The 18,060-nt window shown below is 43.2% G+C and overlaps 1 protein-coding gene across 3 annotated transcripts in view; it reads right to left on the reverse strand.

The window, feature by feature from the left end:
- Positions 1–18,060, reverse strand: part of LOC122934684 (EF-hand calcium-binding domain-containing protein 6-like) — a 159,875-nt gene that overhangs the window by 104,903 nt on the left and 36,912 nt on the right. For all 3 annotated transcript variants that reach the window (XM_044290365.1, XM_044290445.1, XM_044290522.1), the window contains exons 8-11: positions 14,463–14,563; positions 10,465–10,610; positions 7,964–8,160; positions 4,108–4,215 (exon numbers count right to left, since the gene is read on the reverse strand). In XM_044290365.1, coding sequence (XP_044146300.1) covers positions 4,108–4,215; positions 7,964–8,160; positions 10,465–10,610; positions 14,463–14,563 — 552 coding nt within the window. The remainder of the gene's footprint in view (positions 1–4,107; positions 4,216–7,963; positions 8,161–10,464; positions 10,611–14,462; positions 14,564–18,060) is intronic.

The following is an 18,060-nucleotide window of genomic DNA, read 5'->3' on the forward strand; positions in this document are numbered from 1 at the left end:
TACTAATAAGAGGCACTGTGTAGCAGGTACTAGTAAGATGCACTGTGTGGCAGGTACTAATAAGAGGCACTGTGTGGCAGGTACTAATAATAGGCACTGTGCAGCTGGTATAGTTTGGACCAATAAAAGGCACTGTGTGGCGGGTATTAATAACAGGCAATGTGTAGTTGGTACTAATAAGAATAATAATAATGGGAAAAATCCACAGCACTCCTCCGTTTTGTAGAAGATTCCGGTGACTTTATTTAGCTAAGCAGCATACAATTGCGACGTTTAGACTATAATAAGTCTTTATCAAGCAGTATATGTATGCTGCTTAGCTAAATAAAGTCAGCGGAATTTTCTACAAAATGGAGGAGTGCTGCGGATTTTTCCATTATTATTCCAAGGGACCCTTAGCCTGGATATCGACCTGCGAGCACCATGTCTAGACCATAATTGCTGGTACCAGATGAATTGGACTTTTCCCTTTGGTGGGGTATGTAGTGCTGCTTACTTTGATGTTTAAGAGGTACTAATAAGAGGCACTGTGTGGCAGGTACTAATAAGAGGCACTGTGTGGCAGGTACTAATAATAGGCACTATGTAGCATGGAACTAATAAAAGGCACTATGTAGCAGGTACTAATAAGAGGCACTATGTAGCAGGTACTAATAAGAGGCACTGTGTGGCAGGTACTAATAAGAGGGACTGTGTGGCAGGTACTAATAAGAGGCACTGTGTGGCAGGTACTAATAAGAGGCACTGTGTGGCAGGTACTAATAAGAGGCGCTGTGTGGCAGGTACTAATAAGAGGCACTGTGTGGCAGGTACTAATAAGAGGCACTGTATGGCAGGTACTAACAGGAGGCACTGTGTGGCAGGTACTAATAAGAGGCACTGTGTGGCAGGTACTAATAAGAGGCACTGTGTGGCAGGTACTAACAGGAGGCACTGTGTGGCAGGTACTAATAAGAGGCACTGTGTGGCAGGTACCAATAAGAGGCACTGTGTGGCAGGTAATAATAAGAGGCACTGTGTGGCAGGTACTAATAAGAGGCACTGTGTGGCAGGTACTAATAAGAGGCACTGTGTGGCAGGTACTAATAAGAGGCACTGTGTGGCAGTTACTAATAAGAGGCACTGTGTAGCAGGTACTAGTAAGATGCACTGTGTGGCAGGTACTAATAAGAGGCACTGTGTGGCAGGTACTAATAATAGGCACTGTGCAGCTGGTATAGTTTGGACCAATAAAAGGCACTGTGTGGCGGGTATTAATAACAGGCAATGTGTAGTTGGTACTAATAAGAATAATAATAATGGGAAAAATCCACAGCACTCCTCCGTTTTGTAGAAGATTCCGGTGACTTTATTTAGCTAAGCAGCATACAATTGCGACGTTTAGACTATAATAAGTCTTTATCAAGCAGTATATGTATGCTGCTTAGCTAAATAAAGTCAGCGGAATTTTCTACAAAATGGAGGAGTGCTGCGGATTTTTCCATTATTATTCCAAGGGACCCTTAGCCTGGATATCGACCTGCGAGCACCATGTCTAGACCATAATTGCTGGTACCAGATGAATTGGACTTTTCCCTTTGGTGGGGTATGTAGTGCTGCTTACTTTGATGTTTAAGAGGTACTAATAAGAGGCACTGTGTGGCAGGTACTAATAAGAGGCACTGTGTGGCAGGTACTAATAATAGGCACTGTGTGGCAGGTACTAATAAGAGGCACTGTGTGGCAGGTACTAATAAGAGGCACTGTGTGGCAGGTACTAATAAGAGGCACTGTGTGGCAGGTACTAATAAGAGGCGCTGTGTGGCAGGTACTAATAAGAGGCACTGTGTGGCAGGTACTAATAAGAGGCACTGTATGGCAGGTACTAACAGGTGGCACTGTGTGGCAGGTACTAATAAGAGGCACTGTGTGGCAGGTACTAATAAGAGGCACTGTGTGGCAGGTACTAACAGGAGGCACTGTGTGGCAGGTACTAATAAGAGGCACTGTGTGGCAGGTACTAATAAGAGGCACTGTGTGGCAGGTAATAATAAGAGGCACTGTGTGGCAGGTACTAATAAGAGGCACTGTGTGGCAGGTACTAATAAGAGGCACTGTGTGGCAGGTACTAACAGGAGGCACTGTGTGGCAGGTACTAATAAGAGGCACTGTGTGGCAGGTACTAATGAGAGGCACTGTGTGGCAGGTACTAATAAGAGGCACTGTGTGGCAGGTACTAATAATAGGCACTGTGTGGCAGGTACTAATAAGAGGCACTGTGTGGCAGGTACTAATAAGAGGCACTGTGTGGCAGGTAATAATAAGAGGCGCTGTGTGGCAGGTACTAATAAGAGGCACTGTGTGGCAGGTACTAATAAGAGGCACTGTATGGCAGGTACTAACAGGAGGCACTGTGTGGCAGGTACTAATAAGAGGCACTGTGTGGCAGGTACTAATAAGAGGCACTGTGTGGCAGGTACTAACAGGAGGCACTGTGTGGCAGGTAATAATAAGAGGCACTGTGTGGCAGGTACTAATAAGAGGCACTGTGTGGCAGGTACTAACAGGAGGCACTGTGTGGCAGGCAATAATAAGAGGCACTGTGTGGCAGGTACTAATAATAGGCACTGTGTGGCAGGTACTAATAAGAGGCACTGTGTGGCAGGTACTAACAGGAGGCACTGTGTGGCAGGCAATAATAAGAGGCACTGTGTGGCAGGTACTAATAAGAGGCACTGTGTGGCAGGTACTAATAAGAGGCACTGTGTGGCAGGTACTAACAGGAGGCACTGTGTGGCAGGTACTAATAAGAGGCTATACGTTGTATAATATGCAGCTTACCAGAAAATCTAGTCACCATAACTGTTACTGCAGCCCTGAGGGGGCAATGTGTGGCTGGAGTTTTCCTCTTGGTGCTTTTTCTGGACCTGTGTGTTCTGCAGTCATCCCCTGATTCCTCCACCACACTGTCTATCCAGAGTGATTGTTAAGGTATTTCCAGCTGATACATTTAGAGCATAATCCTTGATCCCTTTTTTGGCACACCACAGAAAGGGGCACATGTGTTTGTGTTTTCCCAGTAGGTGTGAGGCCCAAACGTCGCACACCCACCTTTCAGAAACTTATGTCTTGTATTACTGATATGCCTTAAGTGTCCCAGATGGAGATCTCTTTAAGTTATGTTGTGCCCCTTGACAGTCTAACGATTTGGCTATTGGAACAGGAAAGGTTGTGCGCCCCTGATATAGATAAATTCAATAACAAACTTTAGCATTATGGGGGTTAAATAAAAAATAGGTGGTAGAGGAAATCGTTATGCACTAATAATTAAAATGTTTTTTTTTTTGTTTTTTTTTAAAGACGCTTTCTATCATTATGTATTTTTGGCACGTTTTATAAAAATAGTTGGTGAAAATATCAAAAACTATTAAAGGCAAAAGCAGTAACAGTCTTTTTTAAAGTAAATATAGACATGACATATTACAGGAGTCTTATTGTTATGACATATTAGGATTTTTTATGCTTTAGGCTTTTTTCTCTCTGAATATACAGTTGCTGCAGAATTTGCAGGTGCCTTCTACTATCAACACAATGTCCACTAGGGGGCGCACTACAATATAATTTTTGATAGCACATATTGACTGATTCAGTTAAAAAATGCAGAGTTGAGCTACATGCACACGACTGTCGTTCGGGTCAGCTTCCACACACAGACCCATTCATTTCTATGGGTCTGCAAAAAATATGTACAGCACAAGGATGTCATCTGTGTGCTGTCCACATCCGTGTGGCTGGTCCGCAAAATATAGCACATATGCTATTCTAGTAGAAACGTGGCATGCACACGGCCAGGAAGCGTATTTTGCACATCCACATAATGGATACAGTCTTGTGCATGAGGCCTTATACAGTATTAGGGTTTTCTCACTTTCTATGTGCAATCTGTTTTGTTGTAGCGTACTAAAACTCTGCAACTGCTACCAATCGGTTCCATTCTATTGTACAATCTACACAATATGTTGACCATACAGATGCAATGGGAAATAGTTAAAAATTGTACCAAATTAAAATTCTGCTTGGCTCTATTCTCCCTGCTCACAAAAAGAAGATGTCATTAAAAAAACATACTCAAAAGTTGCCAGCAGGGCCAGGAAGTCTGACTGGAAGAGGTTTGCTAGTCTTGCTTCCACTGCAGTCAGTGTAGAGGATGGACTAATGGCTCCTTCACGGTGAAATCTGCAATTGAAGAACACAATCAATGCTGTAAAAAGGCCCACAAATAGCTGACGGCAGCAGGACACATTTATTACACACACCAGTCCGCAAAACCCATATGGGTAATAGAATTGCTAAAACTATAGGGTGAATTACACCTGACGATTTTTCGGAAGATGAACGTTAATGAGCGTTCGTAGTAACGCTCGTTAGCGACTATCTGGCAGTGTAATACTACCATTCACCTACCTACCATCACCTATTGAGCGCAGCTTTCTTACCATACTTCGCCATCTTCCCAAAAGCGGCAACAGTTTGATAAAGGTCATATCCGGCCGAAACGTTACTGTATGTTAAGGCCGCACTTCAAATAAACGATTCACCTGTTTGCAACATAACTGCTGGAGTTTTCTTCATTATTAGTGTAATACTACCGCCAATTACCCAATAAACGAGCAAACGCTTGTTCATCCGGCAATCCAAATCTTTTGACGGATTAAAAAATCATCGTTTGTCTGCTGCCGGCAAACAATGATGCCGTATAGGGAAGAGCAAGGGTATAAAGATCGCTCCTCTCTCTACTAAAGTGGTAAAAGCAGTGGTCTCCTCCTCTAGCGAGCAGACGATTGACGGGAGGGAACGCTTCCTTCCCGACAATCCCCAGTTAAAATTGGCTGTCTAATACACCCTTAACATAGAGCGGCTATCTGTACAAGCCTAAAAAAAATATATATATCTAAAACTAGAGCTCGGGGTTGTCTCACTTCAGCATTTATCATGTAGATAAATTTAATACAAGGCACTTACTAATGTATTGTTATTGTCCATATTCCTTCCATTGCTGGCTTTATTCATTTCTTCCCCTCATTTTATACTTTTTGTTTCCATGGCTACGACTAGGGGTGCACCACCAATGAGGCCCGGTGAGGCAATGGCAGCACTAGGTAGGGGCAAGAGGGGGGCAGCAGAAGGGCCATGGGCAATGAGCACTTATATTGTGGCAAAGGGGTTAGGTTAAGAAATTGACATTAGGAGGGGCGCCGTTTCAGTTTTCGCCTCAGACAGCAGAAAGGCTAGGTGCACCCCTGGTTATGACCACCCTGCAAACCAGCAGAGAGTCCAGTGCTTTTTTGCTATAATGTGCAAGCACGACCACCACTAATGGATTGCAGGGTGGTCGTAACTGTGGAAACAAGAAGTGTATAATGAGATAAAAAAAAATAGTAAAAGCAGCAAAGCAGGAAATACAACCATACATTAGTAAGTGCCTTGTGTTAACTTTGTCTACATGATAAATGCCATTTAGTGAGACAATTCCTTTTATCCTCAATAACTAAAGGGACTCTGCAATCAGAAGTCGAAGACCCTCACAGACCGCCTACACTAATGTACAATGCTTCTTGTGTTAATATACTGTACATATAGGTACATTATTCTGTATTAATATACCCTAATTACCTTACTCTATATACAAAACTAGCTGAAGGTCCCGGCTGCGTTTGGGTATATTTAATCTATTTCATTTAATGTTCGTGTGTGTCATTAAAAGATATCGACACTATCCACTATAACAGTGACCTCCACAGCCCCCCACCCCTTAACAGTGACCTCCACAGCCCCCCACCCCTTAACACTGCACCCCCCACACACACACAGTCTACACACACACACAGTGCCTGAGGACGGCAATATAGTTGGATCTATCTGGCAGGCAGGACATTCGGGGCCTGAGACAAAACAGGGGCACAGGCCCCGAAATGTTTTAACTTAGCAATGCCCCTGAAAAAATGGCTGGGTTGTTATGAAAACCTGGTGTAAAACTGTGTCTATGTGTAGACTAAGGATCTGCGAGCTTCTATTGGCTGATAAGGGACATGTGACCGTGTGTATGGCAGTTGGGATATGAAGAGAAAGACCTGCAGACTTCTATTGTAGGTCATGTGATGTACCATATTTGCTTTTTTGGGGGAATATCTCAGGAACGGTACTAGAGATCTGAGACCTGGTCTAAAACCTTCCAGGACACCTGATGTACCTGTGTGCCAAATTTCGTGATTGTAAATGCGACGGTGTGGATTCCTTTAGTGGACACACACACACATACATACACTCAGCTTTATATATTAGATAGATATGCATTAATTCAATATGGAAACTAAACTAATGGTTATTGGGCAGACTAGATGGGCCAAATGGTTCTTATCTGCCGACACATTCTACGTTTCTATGTTATGGCTTTATAACTATGAAATTCTAGTAGCTGCCCAGATTGCAAGACTATAACAATGCAGACTTTAGTGCCATCTGGTGGACAAACATGCCAGTGCATGACATCACACTGAAATGTATGAAAAAGGAAGGAACCCCATCACAGAATGTACAATACACGCTCCGATTTACTTATCTATTGCTGGATTATTAATAGAGTGAAACCATTATCTATTCTTATAAATTATTAATATTTTATTGAAACATTTAGAATGAACTCACTAGGTGAGTAGTAGGTAGGTTAGTTTATGATAAATTTACATTCCCAGTTTTTTTCCTTTCTTGACATTTTTCTAATTGTAAATGCAGGCAAAATAGTTTAAATCACATAATTATTTCAGGAATCAAGATGGAAATTTGAATCTACATTTCAGGAGGCATTTCCAGTTTCTTCCTACCCCAATATCACACCCATAATGCAGTTATAGTTCGGAAGTCGAGATGATGGGATGAGAGGAGGCTGCTGGTTGGAGTGCTTTAGGGAAAAATCATCAGTAGGTTGTTTCCTAATGGATTTTCGTATTTTATATATTTAGTACTTAGGGAATCTATCACCAGAATATTCATTCTTCAAGCGGTCACTATGCCTTGTAGGGCTAGCTGAACAGAATGTATTGTATCTTTCACTTAGTGATCCAGTGCTTTAAGCACTTTTTATAAATATGCAAATGAGCAATTAGGTGCACTGAGGGTGGGCCCATGCCACTCTGTGCACCCTAGCTCTGCCTACTTTGTCTGCTAACCCCTCCCTCTCCATTATTGACAGGGCCAGGTGCCTGAATAATCATCTCACCTGGCCCTGACAGTCAAAGAGAAGAGAGAGATGCTGGCAGAGGAAGCAAAGGAGCAAGGATGCAAAGAGTGCCAGGGGCCCACCCTCGGTGCACTTCATTTGCATATTTATTAAAAGTACTTTTCCTCCAGAAACAGATCGTCAAGTGAAAGGTAACATTACAATCAGCTGAGCTAGTCCTACAAAGCACTGCATTGCTCCAATTGTTCTGCTAGATTTATTTCATGCTGGCAGCTCAGGGGTTGTCCTCTCTCAGTGGGATGTGTCCTTTCTGCTGTAGCTCTTTTCCTGTAACTGCCACAACTTCTAGATTTAAACTGAGCACATGTGACCACCTCAGTGAGGTGGACGAAGAAAAATGGAAAAGAATAAACAGCAGGTGGTGCTATACAGATACATTTTATTGAAAATCTCAGTGGCTTTATTACATTTTTAATTACATGTAGCTACAAAATTATTCAGCTCCAGCTGCTGGTTTAAAAAATGTGGAATATTTTTAATTGAACAACCCCTTTTAAAACCTACCCATGGGTAAGTGATAAATATTGTGCATGGGACAACCTGTTTAACTTCTCTGAAGGACGGAACAGCCATGGCCCATAATAGTTCTTATATTAATAATGTGGTTTTGCTAATGCTGTGATTAAGGTGAACTATAATAATCAAGGTATTAGAAATGATCGTTATGGATCTTTCTGGGCTACTTACCTATGGTTTGGGTCAGAAAGTATCTTGTGTGTAATCCCTTTCTCACTACGGTCCTGAAAATTTCTAAGAAGATCCATGTAACTGACGCCTGTCAGAGAGTCCTCAAGCCCACATCTTGCTAAGAACAGGTTAAAGTGTTCATCTTTTAATTTTAATTCAAACTTTTCAAGTACAGCCAGGAAATCATCTTTCTCAACCTTAATACAAAAAAAAGCATGTATAATATTTTCATGATCCACCCATTAAAGATAATAAAAAAATTCTGTAAAACTAAACAAAAAAATACATTCTGTGCAATTTACTGAATATTATGAAAATATAAAGACCATCAACTTTTTTCAACCAGTTGTTGGCCATTGTTGGATTTTGAATAAATCATGTATTTACATGGATAGTAGGGTCTCAAAGGTTAAACATATAAATAGCTACAGTATATAATAGATAAAGGTTAAAAACATAAAAATCTAACAGAAAATATAAAAATATTTATACACTATTAGGTCCCTTTAACAAGCCAATAACAATCAGCTGTAAAACTGTGGGGAACCCAGCAGCAAGTGTTCAGTTCTCATGCAGCACCTTACCCTACAGGTAAGTGTTACAAAGTCTATTTTGAAATGATGGGTCCTACAGAGTGTTAGACACCCTTTCTATTTTGGCATTGTCCACTTTAGTTAAGTGTGAAGTTTCTTGAATATTGTGCCCCCCACCCCATTTATTTACTTAGAATTACCTAATATGCTATTTGAACATGGGTTTACTAATCCAGATATGCTTGTTATTTGACTTCAAAGTAAACTAATGGATTTTATTATGAGCTTCTAGCATTTTTTGCATTATTTAGTTATATCCCCTCCAAATCTCCATACTGCCGTGCAAGTGTATTTGTAACTACATATAATTTTAAACTGCATATTGGTTCCATTACGGCTACTCCCCGACTTCACACCTGCCTGTGTATATGCTGTCATGTCCTACTGTCACCGCCAGATCTCTCAGAAGCTCTGACAGATGTTCTTCAGTACCTCTTGCTTGAGGTTCCTTTGTTTTGGTTTCGTTTTGTCATCTCGTTTCCCTCTCTCAGCTGTCATCTAGTTGCACTGATTGCATCCCTTTATATCCCATACTGCATCACTTTGCGGTTTATACAACTTCCTGGCTTGTGCTCACTGCTAGATGCTGCAACTGCTGGTTCCTCAGTTAAGTCTTTTCCTTTATTTGTGTTTTCCTGTTGGCTTGATTCTAGGTGACCCTGACTCCGTATTAAGTGCAGGGAGCTGGTGGTCGTGTCCCCTCACTATTATAGGGTTTTCAGGTGTCACACAGTCTAGGTACGAGGGCATGCAATTTTCTATCATAAAGATCTTTGCATGGGCTGAGCAGTCAGGGAGAGCTCTAGGGCTTTTATAGGGCTCACCCATATGTTCCTTAGTTTGGGATCAAGTCAGTCTGATCTTTATTTGTTACTTCTAGTTTTCTGCAACACCATCCGTGACATTATAAACCGCCCTGGGGTTAAAAAAAAATGCCCTGGCCGTCTCTGCTCTTTACCCTGATTTTTAGGCAGAGGTTCAGGCAGCCCAGGCAGAGGCTTCTGATCTTTGTCCTCCTGAGAGGTTGTTTGTGCCTCTCGCTTTACGACACAAGGTTTTTAAGGAGCATCACGATACTGTCCTTGCTGGGCACCCGGGGAGCAGAGCCACAGTGGATCTCATTGCTCGGAGGTTCTGGTGGCCGGCTCTTCGTAAGATGGTTGAGGGTTTTGTGGCAGCCTGCGAGACCTGCGCTCGTGCCAAGGTCCCTCATTCACGGCCATTGGGTCCTCTCCTCCCGTTACCCATTCCTTCCCGTCCTTGAATGCAAATGTCCATGGACTTTATTAGGGACCTGCCTCGTTCCTCGAGGAAGACTGTGGTTTTGGTAGTAGTAGACCATTTTAGCAAAATGGCGCATTTCATTCCTTTTCCTGGGTTGCCCAATGCTAAAACGCTGGCGCAGGCATTTGTTGATCACGTTGTCAAACTGCATGGCATTCCTTCAGACATAGTCTCGGATAGGGGCACGCAGTTTGTTTCCAGATTCTGGAAGGCCTTCTGTTCTCGCTTGGGGGTTCGGTTGTCGGCGCCCAGGGATAATAGTAAGTGCAGTGAGATCCCCGGGCGCCGCTCTCCATGTCTGTATTCTTAGTTCACAGTGTCATAATCGGTGAAAGGTCTTCTTTCAGTGGTGGTCGTGTCCCCTCACTATTATAGGGTTTTCAGGTATCACACAGTCTAGGTACAAGGGCATGCAATTTTCTATCATAAAGATCTTTGCATGGGCTGAGCAGTCAGGGAGAGCTCTAGGGCTTTTATAGGGCTCACCCATATGTTCCTTAGTTTGGGATCAAGTCAGTCAGATCTTTATTTGTTACTTCTAGTTTTCTGCAACACCATCCGTGACACCTACCCTACTTCTGGTATGGTTACAATAAATTTTACATAAAATGCCATTTTACCCACCTTGCCAATTCTTTGTGGGTCACGCTTTTCAAATTCCTCTTTCATGCTCCGAAAGCCTTCTCTGAATTTATCTTTCAACCACTTCTCAATGTTGAGTGAGGCTTTCCGTTCTAGCTCTGCCCAAGACATTTCTCTAGATTGTGGAGCTAGAGAGGTGGATTATAAAACACAGACTGGTGAGGTGACATGAACTATAGTAAGTACATTAGGTATTACCTATACAAAAGCAGCGCAGATGTACGGCAAATACCATCTTATTAACATGATGAGGTTTGCAATTGTCTGTATTATCTATAACTAAAGGTGGCCATACCCAGATAGAAGTTTGTTGATGGTTGGACATTCTGCGAGCAATTGTTTTGCAGATGCAGCCATACACATTAAGGTGGATTTAAGGGTTTATATAGGCCAATGGAGTGGCCGATTGTCAGGAATGAAGCGTTCACTGCTCGTTCAGTGGAGGAGACCACTGTATTTACCTTCAGGGATCACCTCCACAGTATGAGAAACATACAGAATCATTGTTTCTGGGAAGCAGATCACTGTTTAGATAGCGCAATCTGCTGGCCAGAAACGATCAGTGGTGCCTGCACAAAAGATAGGATCACCCTATAAACAAGCGGTTTACTCGTTCAATGGGCGATCGGCGGTATATTTAGATGGGCAGATTATCGGGAACAAGCGTTCACAGGAACGGTCGTTCCTGATAATCTGGGCAATTATTGGTTCATCTAAATACAGCTTTAGACAGGCAGATGAGCAGCAGATTGTCGGGAAAGAAGTGTTCCTTCCTTACAGTCGGCTGCTCGACTAGTGGAGGTGAAGCGTTACATTTACATGCAGCAATCACCTCCAAAGTATGAGGGATCACTATTGCTGTTGCTCGTCCTCATACAGCTGCATTGTTTCTGGCCAGCAGATCGCTGTTTAGACCACATGATCTGCTGCCCAGAAACCGTAATTTAGGTGCCTGCATGAACGACAGGATCAACTGATGAACAAGTTTTTTGCTTGTTCACCAGGTGATTGGCTGTACCTTTAAGCGGGCAGATTGTTTGAGAACGAGTGTTCACAAGAGCGTTCTTTCCCAATAATCTCGCCGATTATCTGGATGTGTAAATCCAGCTTCATAGTCCACAATGACCATTACAAACTGTTCAAACTGCCCATACATGTTTAGTGAAACTGGGCGACGGACAGACGATCTTTCTGGGAACGTTATTTCTAAGGGCGAGTGAATCGAGCTTCAGCTCCTAGGTCCGAAGTCGATTTGTTCCCCAACTTCGTTTTAATGCTGTACGGAGAACTGTCTCTGTACAGCATTAAAATGTATGTGCATTGGAGAGACAAAATTCATTAAAGAGGACCTTTCATGGGTCCAAACATTGTAAACTAACTATCAGGATATGTAGAGCGGCACCCAGGGATCTCACTGCACTTACTATTATTCCTGAGCGCCGCTCTATTCGCACGCTGTGGCCCCCGGTATATTCTCCTGCTCTGCATGCTAATTGCTAGCATTAGAGCAAAGGGGAGGAGACTGTCCTATTTCTCAATGGGCGTTCCTTCTCCCTGGCTGTAGCGCTGTCCAATCAAAGCGCAGAGTGTCACAGCCAAGGAGAAAAAAAAACTCACCTTCTACCTGGCTGTGACGCTCTGCACTGCGATTGGACAGCTCACAGCCAGGGAGAAGGAGACGTCCATTGAGAAAAAGGGCAGTCTCCTACCCATTTTTCCGATGCTAGCAATTAGCATACAGAGCGGGAGAATATACCAGGGGCCACAGCGGGCGATCAGAGCGGTGCCCAGGAATAATAGTAAGTGCAGTGAGATCCCTGGGCGCCACTCTACATATCCTGATAGTTAGTTTACAATCTTTGGACCCATGAAAGGTCCTCTTTAAGTCCAAAGTCTTGCGAGACTTCGGTGAACAAGATCAGGCTTTGATTCTGACTTTAAAAACATTTTAAAACAGGAATCTAAAGTCGGCTTCGGCTGGCTCGTACCTCAGTACCGAAGCCGACTCCGAATTCCCTTTTTAAAAAGTTTTCAAAGTCGTATAATGGAACCTGATGTTATTTACTGAAGTCTCGAGTGACTTCAGATGAATTTTGCCTCGAGGAAGCACATACATTTTAATGCTGTACAGAGACAGGTCTCCGTACAGCATTAAAAAGAAGTCAGGGAACAAATAGACTTCGGATTTTGGATCCGAAGCTCGATTCGCCCATCCCTAGTTATTTAAAAGAAATCAGCGAATGATCTTTCTTTGAACAAAAGATCTTTCATTCATCGGCTGAAAATTTTCTAACAATTCTTTTCAGACCATGATGGTCTATCATTGGTCGGCTAAAACTATCATTCGTTGTTAAATTTCGACTGACAAATGATCTATTTGGTTGAAATCATCTGTTTTGAGCAGATTTAAAGTAGACTATGGTGCATACCTTTGGGCCTTTTGCATACTGCCATGTTGTAGATCTATGTAATACGGATCAGTAATATGGGTTATAAGGAGTTTTTATGAAATCCCCCAAAACATGTGACATGTCTCAATGCATTTTGTACTGCAGAGCCATAATGCTGCTGTAGGCACCGGCATAGCTGTTGGGGGGAAGCACGGGAGCAGTAGCAGGGCTGTGGCCAGTAGGGCCATATTTCTAATAATTACATTTTTTATTTATTTCTCTCTCTGCGGGTGGAGGTGGGGACGCAATGCTGTGGCGCGTACAGAAACGAGGAGCGGGGAGAGAGGGAATCTCCTAACTCTCCTCTGCTGTAATCTGATTGGTGGAGCAGCAGTGGGTGGAAGCTGCTGCTCTACCAATTATTGAAGTGGAACCTGGATGTGCCCGCCCGTTGGCCTGCACACCTATCCGCCTGCCTGCCTTGCCTGTCTGCCTTGCCTGTACATCTGCCTCGCTCCTACTCTAGCTATGAAAGACAGCCAAGAAGTATGGTGATGCTATCTAGTCATAGTATGGGGCTATAATGTTACACTGTTTGTTAACCAGTTGTTGTATGAGCTATTATCCAGTATGGCGCTGTTATTTAGTCTCTGTATGTTGGCAATATATGTATTGTTATTTGGGGGTAGGGCAAATATATGTACAATATATAGATTCCAGTATATTTTACCGTTGTGTGCAATGTATTTTCCAGTAGAGTAAATGAGCCTTGGGAAACACAGTCCACACCACTGATCACCAGGCCCAGGCTGTGCTCTGTCCCGCTGCTGTGTACTAGTGCTTGTTCTGGCACACAAAAGCTGGTTCACATAACGTTTTTGCCATCTGTTTAACGTATACAAAAAATGCATACGTTAATGGATGTCTCAGACAGATACCATACACAGGCATCCGTCACCGTAGAGTTCCATTGTAAAAAAAAAAACACATACATTAACGTATACATTTTTTTACCGGACTCTGCAGCATACAAAAGTGTGGTGTGCTGCACTTTTGTATTCTTTTTTCCCCCCAATGTATACGTCAAATAGATGGGAAAAACATGGTGTTAACCCACACTTACATATGCACACAACCAATATCAGGATGGTCATGGAGGGTGCCCTGTACAGAAATTTGCTGTGCGGCGCATACAATTCTAGCTACGCCAACTGGCTCTAGGTGCCATACAGAGCCCTCATACAGCAGCACAGGATGGACCTATAAGAAGTCCATGTGCTGCCCCACAGGCCTGTGAACAGTACAAGCCGTTCAATCCGCTAATAGTGACAACCAACTGAATGATAATTAATGAGAATATGTCCAGCCCTGCTCATTGGCTTTCTATATTACTGGACAATATTACTGACCCAGAAATATTGTATTTCGAACAGTTTCTATTTTATAGAGGAGAAGGTGGTGCCAGATTCTCTCTCCATGTCTAATATATTCCCATAAGGTCCAAGGAGATCACTTTGCGTGATGCAAGTACTTTATAAACATGGGTGAAACAGAGTGGAATATACTGTAAATCACTTTCAGTATTATTACCTTTAGTTTTTGGATTGCTTGAAGTCTGGTTCTGGATTTCATTTCCAAGTCTTTTCAGCAGATAATCTGCCTTAATCACACTAGTTCCATCCACGTCGTACCTAATGTACGGGTACATGACCAATATAATACATTACAACTGAATTCAAAGAAGTTTTTAACACATAACACAATAACGACAGTCAACAGCAATACATATGATATGATCTGCATGTGCATCCAGCAGCCAGACCGCTTCATGCACCAGCACCCTTAGGGGGGGGTTCACTTTTATGCAGGCAGAATTTTGGCTCAGACACCACGCCAAAATTCTGCGGGGTTTACATGGTGTCTGTCTCCCATTTTTTTCAGTGGGAGGCAGCTCTGAGGACCATAGGGTAGTGGTGCTGTGTGTGGACAGCCAAGGTTTGAAGCCAAGGCAGTTGTCCATCATTGAATAGAGCTAAGGCTACTTTCACACTTGTGTTTATATATTCCGGTATTGAGATCCATCATAGGATCTCAATACTGGAAAGAACACTTCCATTTTGTCCCCATTCATTGTCAATGGGGACCAAATGGAACTGAACAGAACTGAATGCTCCAAAATGCATTCCGTTCTGTTTGGTCGCGTTCCCATACCGGAGAGCAAACCGCAGCATCATGGGATAAGTAGCAAAACTGATCCGGCATGACCAACAATGCAAGTCAATGGAGACGGATCCGTTTAATTCTGACACAATAGAAAACGGATCCGTCCTCGGGGGTGGAGCCTGACCGCAGAGTGAGATGGCTGCATGATTTAGCAGCTCCACACAGACACTGTGTTACCCCTATCAGAAGCATCTACAGCTGACCCAAAATGGTCAAAATCGGCAAAGACAAATCGAGGGACCCTGCTGAGACACTGGGGACCGCCAAGCAACAAACAGACATGGACAAATTCCTGCACAAAGCGGCGGCTCCAAATCCAATGCGCACCTCCAAGATGGCGCGGCTTCACGCCTCGGATGCAGAGGATGACTCCGACATTGATGCGGACAGTGTAGCTCCACAGGCAAGTGATCAAGAGCCTATCACTAAGGCTTTCCTTAAGAAAACTATACTCCACGCTCTGAATCCGATGTTACAAGAGCTTTCGGAGATTAAAAAAGAGATCCAGTCAATAGGCCACAGAGTTGACCAGGTTGAAAAAGTAGTCTCTGACTCTCTTAATTTTTGCGACATGGCAGGGCATATGATTAGAGCCCAGGAAACCCAGCTTAACAGAGCCTTCACACTGTTAGAAGACATGGAGAATAGAAGCCGCCACAATAATATCCGTATCAAAGGCTTACCGGAAAAGTACACCAGCGACATGCTGGAGGCAGTGGCGCATCAGATATTTACTTCACTCCTGGGCCCAGAAAGAGCCGCTAAAATAGTAGTGGAACGTATACATAGAGCCCTGCGCACCTCGCCTAAAGAAGGAGAGCAAGCTAGAGACATCATATGTGGTCTCCTTAGCGTCGTGGACACCGCCGCCATATTACAAGCCAGCAGAGGCAAGCCTAAACTGCGTCATGAGGAGCATCAAATACAACTCTACCAAGATGTCTCACCCACCACATTATCGAAGAGGCGCATACTACATCCCTTCCTTCAGAAGCTGCGGGATCTACAGATACCATACACATGGCTGTACCCGTTTGGCCTGGCAATATATAAAGATGACCGCCGGATCACCATCCATATGCCAGAAGATCTTTCAGCTGCCTGGGACCGATTGGGGATCCCTCCCTTGAACATACCATCTTGGATGCCAATTCCACCAGAGGTCACCCTACCCGATCTACCTCACATGGAACCGTGGAGACAGGTGTCACACACGCGCTCTTCTAAGAATAAAGGTTCAACTCCCAAAAGCCCAAGAAAAGCACCAGTCTGAAACCTACAGGACACATGTTCTTCTATACCTTGGATCCCTTTTATCAGACTCAAGTCCTGAGGCTGTGGTAATATGTTGTACGGCAGGCTGGAGGGGTGGGACTTGGGGGTGATCCAACTCTAGCCTTGGCACTATTGGGGTATGTAGAGGATTGCATTGGTGCTGCTTTGGGGAGCGGGTGGATCACACTGGCTGGCTGTCCGTCATCTTTCGGCTTATATGCCACTTTCACATATGAGCTTCAATAATATCAGGAGTTATCATCATCTCAAGGGTAAACATGAAGTGTCACTGCTCAGGATGTTTCCCTCCCCCACAAACCCTAAACCCCCCAGGGTGTTCTGGTTACACATTGTTCTTAAAAAGTTATATCATGCCACTATCACTCGCGAGCATGCATACACGTGGCCTGTGGCTTTACCTACCTATTTGGGGGTTGTTATAATGCCCTGTACACTTTTTGTTTTTATCCGTTCTTTTTACTCTGTTTGTTTTTTGCCCTATCGGTGATTCTCATTGAGATAGAGGACCTATCACTCTACCACTTTGATAAATGGCAGACCTTATAATTTGCACATACAATGTAAGAGGCTTGAATGCTCCCATGAAACGCAGTAATTTAATGAAATTGTTAAAGAGGAATAAAGTATCTGTGCTGATGTTACAGGAGACACATTTCAAAATGAAAAAAACTCCAAAACTACCTACTTCGCGTCCTGGTTCCACCACACCAATGATACCTCAGCTTCCAAAGGGGTATCTATCGCCTTTCACAGAGATATTCCCTTTGTACTTACATCAAAACACCAAGATTCCGATGGCAGGGCCTTATTCCTGAAAGGTAAAATTGGTTCCACTATGTACACCTTCGCTAACATAAATGCTCCGAACACTAGACAGGTTTCATGGATTATGCAAAGACTAGAGGAGCTGCAAGCTTTTGCAGAGGGCCCCATTATACTTAGAGGGGATTTCAATCTAGCATTAAACCCCAGGATAGACTCTTCATCAAAACACACTGCACAATCTAAAAACAGCCTCAATAGACTGAATAATCGTTTGCAATTACTGGGCCTCTCTGATGCATGGCGAACATTGCACCCAACTGAACTAGATTATACGTTTTTCTCTAACACTCATAAAACACATCAACTAATTGATTACCTTTTCACCCACGACAGCACCTTACCAGCCCTCAAAAAAGCTTATCTTGTGAAGATACAAGATGTGCAGCACCTGAAACTATGGATACTGAAAGCCTGTGCTAGCATTTCTCCTGCTGTGTTGCTATCAGTGTGTGAAGAGTGGGAGAAGAGGGTTGCATTGACAATCCAACACAATGGGCAGCACATTGAAAACATTTTATAAGTGGTCAGAAACTTGTAAATAACTCATGAAAGAATAAAGTTACGTTAAAATCAAGCACACCATTGTTTCTCTTGTGAAATTCCCAATAAGTTTGATGTGTCACATGACCCTCTTCCTATTGGAAAAACAAAAGTTGGATTCAAAATGGCCGCCATGGTCACCACCCATCTTGAAAAGTTTCCCCCCTCACATATACTAATGTTCCACAAACAGGAAGTTAATATCACCAACCATTCCTATTTTATTAAGGTGTATCCATATAAATGGCCCACCCTGTAGACTACTCAAAGAATATAACTTCCTATATTTATCTTGGATGGGCTG

The sequence above is a fragment of the Bufo gargarizans genome, chromosome 1 (genome assembly GCF_014858855.1).
Source record: "Bufo gargarizans isolate SCDJY-AF-19 chromosome 1, ASM1485885v1, whole genome shotgun sequence".
NCBI lineage: Eukaryota > Metazoa > Chordata > Amphibia > Anura > Bufonidae > Bufo > Bufo gargarizans.